The 8,401-nt window shown below is 35.5% G+C and overlaps 1 protein-coding gene across 1 annotated transcript in view; it reads left to right on the top strand.

Moving 5' to 3' along the window:
• Positions 1-9: 9 nt before the first annotated feature.
• The window catches only part of LOC104527157 (myb-related protein A-like), a gene marked incomplete at its 5' end in the record, with an annotated part of 13,322 nt that continues 4,930 nt past the window's right edge, over positions 10-8,401 (top strand). Inside the window, 8 exon segments of the mRNA XM_010170799.1 lie at positions 10-242; positions 1,995-2,184; positions 2,409-2,483; positions 3,905-4,009; positions 5,257-5,490; positions 5,812-6,192; positions 6,691-6,833; positions 7,244-7,358. Of these exon segments, the coding sequence (XP_010169101.1) occupies positions 10-242; positions 1,995-2,184; positions 2,409-2,483; positions 3,905-4,009; positions 5,257-5,490; positions 5,812-6,192; positions 6,691-6,833; positions 7,244-7,358 (1,476 nt within the window).

Genomic DNA, 8,401 nt, shown 5'->3' with positions numbered 1-8,401 from the left:
ATGCTTTTCTCTGTGTTCCAGGTGATTGAATTAGTTCAGAAGTATGGTCCAAAGCGCTGGTCTCTGATCGCGAAACACCTGAAAGGAAGAATAGGCAAGCAATGCAGAGAGAGATGGCATAACCATCTCAATCCTGAGGTAAAAAAGTCTTCATGGACAGAAGAGGAGGACAGAATAATCTATGAAGCTCACAAGCGTTTGGGAAACCGATGGGCTGAAATAGCAAAACTTCTTCCTGGAAGGTGCTTTTCAACTCTGTTTGTGTTAAATATTGGAATATGGAATGCAGTCATCACACTACTCTTTCCATTCTTAAGTTGCAACGTCTCTATCTTGATAGATACTGATTTTTAAAATGTTTTGCATTTGATGATGTATTTTTAAAAAACCATAAAACCAATAAAAAGACCTCTAACACTCTGCAGATTCCTTCAAAAATCCTCCTGTTCACTTAGTAAAGACTGTAGTAGAGCTGAAGAGTAACTGCAAATAATAATAGAAGAATGCCTTAACATCCTGTGACTTGTCAAGCTGCCTTCATTAATACACATTTGGGAGTGACTTTCTTTTTGATTTAAGATAAGATTTTTTTTTTTTTTTGGTAGGACACTTCTAGTTAAATAGGACACCCGAAAAAGACAATCTTAGTAACCTTCAAAAGCCCAGGCTTAGGAGTCATGCATTGCAAAGCCTACCTGGTTACCATGTAGTCTCTAAGTTAAGAATTAATTGTGTGCATTGTTCTCCTTATCTTTGTTTCAAGTGTGATTGCCAGCTTATATGCTTGTGGAAACAAAAAATTTTAGTGTATAAAGAGTTTAATGAAATAATTTTTTTTTTTACCTTGTACTGTTAATTGAAATGCAATGTTGAGCTGTCCCTCTCTGAATTCAGTCTGTGTGTTCAGGAGGTGACCGTCTAGTGTGTTTAAGGAATGTCAGCACTTGTTATGTTGGGAGAATGAGTCCTTAGAGATGTATGTTTAAAAATTTGACATTGTAAGTACACAATTCATGAATCACAGGAAATCCTTTAAAGGAATGGGAAGGGAATGGTTTACATCTTAACAGAATTTCAGAGAGGGAAGACAAGTTTGTAAGGACAGAGGCATTCCTTATTCATGAACTTATTTGTTGAAAATAAATTCAAGATGAGACTCAGCTAAAGATTGGATCCTAGACCTAGAAGATTTGTAAAGAGTCTGACACTAGTGGGGTGAAAAAGGGGAATACTTCTTGGAGCTGAACTTAAATGAAGAATGGGGTTTAAAGCAATTTTTATTTCTGTTTACCTCTCTCTAAGGCTGGTAATATTGCTAGTGTTTTAGACTGTAATGCATTCATACTCTACTCTTGCTTTAATGCTTGTCTCATGTTAAAAGTTATTTCAGTCTGCTTGTCAAACTACAGGCATTTCCTTTCCAAGAGATGTGACAATGGGTACTGGTCTTCTGCCATGCCTGTTTTCCCCATACAAGATCAAGTGGGATGTTCTTCCACAAAGCAACACATAAAACTCAGAGCTGGGAATGCAGGCTGTCATTTTTCTTTTTTTTTTTTTTTGGAAGAGATGTCTTCCAGTGGCAAACACTAGCCACAGTCCTTATTGTGCTGTGGGACAGTAGGGTGACTGCCTTAGCTTCGTGTTCTGCAAATTTGTAGCAGAAGGTAAACAATGCAGTAACAGAAAACACATGGTTGTTCCAAGTATCCAAGAAAAAGGGTTCTCACCCATGATAATAGCCAGAACCAAGACTCTCTCTTGCAACTTTTAATTTCCTGCAGGCTTGAAGTTTAATATTAAGAAGTTTTGAAAAAAGTAGCTTTCTAGTCATTATGCCAAAACCCCACTGATAACAGAACTTTCAGTCCAAGCTGCTGGAGCTTTCTATATTTTTGGCTTTGGATTAATTTACTATAAAAACCCTGTAAATTATGCCATATATTAAACTTTGAGGTATGGAAACCAGTCACTGTTGTACACTTTCCTTTTAGGACTGATAATTCGATTAAAAATCACTGGAATTCAACTATGCGAAGAAAGGTGGAACAGGAAGGGTATTTACAAGATGGTATGAAGTCTGAAAGAACTAGTTCATCTTCATCTGAACTTCAGCCTCAACCTTGTCTGACTGTGGAACACTTGCACACTCAGAATCAATTTTACATACCTGTTCAGACACATGTAAGTTCAAAATCCAGAATAATTAGTATTTCCCAGTTTCAAATAACTTGCTGTGTTTGGAATGAGAAACAAATCAAGGAATGAAGATCTGTTGAGTATTTTGGTGATATTACGGTAATTTAGGATCTGTAATCCATAATCAATGGTTAATGTACAATAAGCTAGAGATAATTTTATAGTCTCCTTTTCTTTAGAGTTTGTAAAACTGATTTATGTCTCTTTAGATTCCAGCATACCAGTATGCCTCACCAGAAAGCAGCTGTCTAGAACATGCTTCAGCTTCTTCCAACTTAGTTCAGGTAAATTGTTAATGGGCATTGTAAATTAAGAGAATGTACTGCGTATTATGCTGTAAAATGAAGAGTTTCACAACTTGTAACTTCAAAACATCTTTAAATCTTTATCATTTAACTCAATTTATGTAAGCATTCCTCTATGAGTAGGCTTGATAGCTTAATTAGCATTTCTAGGTAGGAAAAAAGGATCTGTCTTTATACATTCCAGAAACACAATGGTTGTGCTTATTTCTGACAGAAGTATGGCTTAAAACATAGTCTACTAGTTAAATCTTTAGCTTAAAATTATGACCTGTTAGTATTACCTAGATTCTGTGAGATTTAAAGATAAGATTTTACTACTTTATATATGTAATAAATACAACTTTATCTGAAAGACTCAGTTCAAGTAACTTACCGTGACTTATCCTTACAGCTGTGCTTTTTTGTTCTCAACAGGTTTTAGTTTTTTCTGACTGATAAACCTGTCAATCAGTTGATGCTCTTTTGCAAGGTTCTAAATGCTGAAGTATTGAGAAACTTTAAAACAAACAAAAAATTGAATTTATTTATTTCCTGGAAGAATTCTTGTGAATTTGAAATCAGTAAAAAAATATTTTGACACAGGGAATAATACATATTTTGTTTGTGCTAGATGTATTAGAGGCATTATGCAGAACTCTATACCTGACTTTGTTTCCCTGTGCAGGTCACCTGTTTCATGTTGCATTTTCTTCCCTGATCTCAGTATAAGAATACAAATCATAACAAAGCCTCATATAGCCTTTGGTACTCTGGATTGCCCTATACAGAAAAGTATAAGATACTTTCTGCTCCTTGAAGCCCTCCCTAAACTGGGGCGTATAACTAGTTTTGAATCTCGTGGCATATACCATCACTTACCTATATTTATAGCAATAATATAAAGTTTTAAGGAGGTTAAAACCAAACCAAACAACCAAAACTAATTAGTTAATTTTATTTTCTGATAGTAGTGGTAGGATTGCTTGTGTAGACACTCTGTCAGCAAATGCTGATTTGAAATACTTCTGTGCATGCTTAGTGAGGATAAATAACTCAAAATTCTAGAAAGCACATGAAAACACAAACGCATCTACCAAGGTGCCAACATTGTTGCTTCTATTAAAGATAAAACTGAGTGACTTTTGGTTAAAAAGTGCTATAGAGTACTGAGCTTTTACAGGCCATATTAGAAACCTGTTAAAATATTAGCTTGTATACCACTTAGATCCATCTCCTGGTAATTGCTGGAGCTGTTTAGCTTGTGAGTGACTACTGTATTACAAAATATGGTACAGCTTGAACAGCTCTGTTCCTGCTACGTGTGGATTTCTGTTAAAAATGTAGCTGTGTTATAATGTAGAATCTTTATTGTGGAGGGGTGGCAGTGGTAGAAAATAGTAATGGCTTCTTTCTCTTTTCAGCAGTCATTTGTTGATGATGATCCTGATAAAGAAAAGAAAATAAAGGAACTTGAATTGCTACTTATGTCAGCAGAGAATGAAATCAGAAGAAAACGAGTGTCTTCTGTAAGGACTTTAAATTTCTGTAAATATTTGAATATGCTTTACTGAGATTAATCCTCAGCAATTTAGTAATGGATGTTCGGCTTTGTGTAGTGGTTTTTCACCCGATCTTTTAAAATCAAACCTATGGCTGTTGGGTTGTAAAACAAAGTCTATGGATTAGAAATTAGGCAAATTATTTTTAGTGCAGTTTTCTAAACTCTGAAAGCAGCAGAAATACGACCTGACCTGCAATTTTGCAGTTTTTCCCAAGGCCCAGGTTTTTAATACTCTTCAAGAGGTAGCACGTTTGTTGATATCACTGCCATTCAGTTTTATAGCTCAGCAATGTTGATCATCTGTTCAACAGAGAAAGGTGAAAAATGCATAGGTTTTCCCTATTTGATTTCAAAACGTCTTGCAGATTGTATTTTTGTCAGACTTCTGTGTGAGTGCTTGCAATACTTAATATCCATATTTGGACATGACAAACTGTATAAATTTGCACTGTACAAAATTTATATGTACTTCAGTGGAATGGGGGAAACTTGCAGATAACAGTCACTTATTTCCTGAGGAATAGAGGGCTGTGAATATCAGACACCTAAACAACTCAACCATTTAGATCACTAATTTAGATTTCAGGTGAACTTCCAGTTTTTTATGGTGGAGCTATCCCTGGCATTCTCTTGAAACAGTGCAACATTCTGCCTATCTAGTGGAATCTGCTTTGCTTCTAGATTTCCACTGAAAATTGAAATCTGTTTCTTGGGTGCTAAGCAGTGTACTGAAATGAGATAACCATTCAGAAGTCAAGTAAACTATCAGTGCAGAATCTGCATTAAAAAAAAAAAAAATCAGATCAAACAAGAAATATTTCACATTCTAGAAACAGTTTCTAATCTTAAAATGTACCTGTGTTCTGTACGGAAGATGACTTCGTAATATTGTGATGTTCAGGAACACGGGAAACTTGCCTCAGAGATGGCTTCCAATACAACTCATAATTATCTAAGTTATAAGCATGTATAAGATATGAATGAGAGGTAAGATAAAAATCTTACACAATTTGATAATGCTGAGTATATTAATGTAAGGAGAAGACTAACTGCATTAATGCAAACAGATAATTAGTGTTTGAAAAAGCAAAAATTAATGATTATGCTTAGTCTTGCTGCATACTACTTTTTTTTTCCTGCCTGTGGTCACATAATTGACTCTTCTCAGCTTCTAAGTTGGATAAGATGAACATGTTTCGTCATGCTTTTTAGCAAGTTGGAGACTTACCTGGTTGGTCTGGAAGTTTTGTCATGGAAGATTGTGTGTCTAATACACTAAATACCCTTGGGGAACAAACAAGTGATTTCTACAGCATGGATGAGACCCAAGGCACATCTGTTCAGCAGAATTCACCACCTAAGTATTTGGCTGTGGAAGCAAATACAATGTTATCATCTCTACAAACCATTCCAGAATTTGCAGAGACACTAGAGCTTATTGAATCTGTAAGTCTGCATTTATTCTAAAAAAGTTTATTTAGGAACATCAACTTACACAATATACACAATATGTGTAAAATACTCTTAAAATTACCTTATTCTGTACTTGTCTGTAGTTTCACCTCTATTGAGTGATTCGTTTTATTGCCTGTTTTAAAAGAATTGTGTTTTAAAATATTCAGTGTTTTAGGATTATGTGAAAGATACAGGAAGAATAACTCAGTATATGGCTTCTGGAGGTAGAGCACTTTTAGATTGGCTTGGGTATTGTGAAATAATCTTGGATAAGCCTGATAGTATATGAGTGTTTTGCATCTTGCCTCATAGGATCCTGTAGTGTGGAGTGATGTCACCAGTTTTGAGCTTTCAGAGACTGTTGAATCTCCTGTCAAGCCAGCTCCAGTAAAACTAATGAGGGTCCAACACAATGAAGGGGCTTCTGAGTGCCAGTATAATGTCAGCGTTGTGCTTGATGACAAAAAACACAGTAGTCTCAGTGGTGAGGAAGAAGCAGCTTTTCTAACAACCCCACACTTAACTAAGTTCAGCACTCCACCTGCTATCCTAAGAAAGAAAAAGAGATTGCGTGTTGGGCAATCAGCAGTTAATGAACTGAATGATGGCTTGTGTAGTGATGCCGTCAGTGATGCCGTCAGTGTTGCACTAAAGCACACACCAGTGAAAACACTACCATTTTCTCCATCACAGGTAAGCTTCTTTTTAAATATGGCTAAACTATGAAGGCTGCAGGGGGTGGATTATAAATCACAAGTACTTTCTTCTCTAGTCATACATTGTAGCCTAAACAAATGTGTCCAAAAAGTTCTTAAAACATCTGCATGAGGGTAGATATATTAAAAATAAATTGTTTATTAGCCTATTTCCTCTGTGTTGAAGACTAACTATGGGGAGGGGCTGGCGGTGGCAGCAACTTAGGTCTCAGCTCACACTTTCTCATGCAAATAATTGTTGATAGAGACCTATTGTCTCTGTGACCTAATTAAGCAGTAGGGATTTTAAGGAGGAAATCAAGGTTTCAGCGATAAATATCGCAAATGTCTTGGAGTATAAATTAAGAATAGTTTATTGGGATTTGTCAGTAAAAGCCCATCGGGTATATAAGTGGGTTTTTTTTTTTTTATTGCTCAGTACAGTGAAGTTTTGTCCTTTAAGGTTGGTTATTTTTTTTTCCTCTATTGCACTTAGTTTTTCAACACTTGCTCTGGAAATGAACAATTTAACCTTGAAAATCCTGCATTTACATCGACTCCGATCTGTGGACAGAGAGTTCTTATTACGACTCCTCTACACAAGGAAATGACACCAAAGGATCAAAAGGAAAATGTGGGGTAGGATTATTACATTAAACATCTGATGGTGTTGCTCGGATAAAAACAAGTTTTTCAAAACATTGAGAAATTAGTCTACCTGTATGCATAGTGTGAATGAGTTTTGAAACCCCTAACACTTAAATACTTTTGTACAAACCAGCTGGCTTCCTGCTTTTAACTTAACAGAAGGTGACTTGGACTCAGTTAAAATTTTTCCTTTTTTTAAAATACTGGACAAAATCCAGTTAATGTTCAAAATACCTGGGGTAATACTATGGTGATCTTAAAACTTTCAGATTAATGATGGTGATATCTGTTGTGTAAATTAAGGTATTCTTAAAGTAATTGTTAGATTAATTTTATTACATTACTGTTGATAGAGTAAAATATTAAAATACGTGCATGAACACTTTTCTATGCTTGAGTAGTTTTAGAACTCCCACCATTAGAAGATCTCTTTTGGGTTCAACACCACGGACACCAACTCCTTTTAAAAATGCTTTGGCTGCTCAGGAAAAAAAGTATGGTCCCCTCAAACTTACGGTATGTGATGGTATTGTTTATTTTCTTGTTTGTTAAAGTCTGAATGTCCTCTTGTTTTTGAGGTATTGTAAGCCTCAGTACGATCTTACAAAGCCCTTTCTAATAATGTTGTTTCAGTGACATACCGTAGTATCCTAGAGAAGACCTAGAATGTGAATCAAAAACATTTCAGATTTTGTATGTTAGACGAGTATCCTTCGGTGTAGTATGGAGGCATTGTCTTTTTGAGTGGTATTCAGTACATACAATCAATTGATCTGTGGTAATCTTAAACACACTGGTTCAGTGTTTGTGAGTTGTTTTAAATTTGTGTAGCCTTGCTAACACTATAGCTCTTATGAGGTGGTAACATTGTTGTTTAAAATCTTAATTTTAATACTTTAGCATTTTGTTTTTCAAAAGAAAAATTGAGAGAGTGAATGGGTGTGGGTCCTCCAACTGGATATTCTAGTAAGAGCAAACTGGTGCAGATGAATGTGACTGACTGTTATTTTAAGCAACTTTCACATTTGATTTGAAAGACTGCATTATCTTTGAATCTTCTGGACTATGTAGGGGTTGAGTTGTTTTCTGGTTTTGGTTCTTCTATAGTGCTAGGACTGAAACTAGGTATTTACCACAGCATGCCAGTATTCTGAGGTTTGGTTGTTTTTTTTTTTTGAGGAGATGATGTTTGGAAGTGTTTTATCCTTCCTAGGGGCTTATTTGAGTCATGTCTATGATTTTCTTCATCCTAAAAGCCAAAATCTTAGTATAGCAATTAATAATTCCTCTGATTCTTCTGGCTGTCACAGAAGACCTTTTTGTTGTTGTTGTTGTTGACTATGGATAATGTTACTTTTGTTTGTTTCAAATGAATTAAATTTTTGCTGTCTTCCTAGTCTACCTAAGGTATGTTAATACATAATAACTTTTGGAATTCAGTAGACATATGCTTTTCAAGTTCTGAAAAAATTCCAGCCAATATATATTGACTACTTCTTTTCTGCAAACACAGAAGGCAGCTCAGACTTTGCCACAGGGCTTGGCACCATCTGTGTTAC

This window comes from Antrostomus carolinensis, unplaced genomic scaffold, assembly GCF_000700745.2.
Source record: "Antrostomus carolinensis isolate BGI_N321 unplaced genomic scaffold, ASM70074v2 scaffold14756, whole genome shotgun sequence".
NCBI lineage: Eukaryota > Metazoa > Chordata > Aves > Caprimulgiformes > Caprimulgidae > Antrostomus > Antrostomus carolinensis.
The sequence above is the reverse complement of the archived record's forward strand: the minus strand, read 5'-3'. Positions and strand labels throughout refer to the sequence as shown.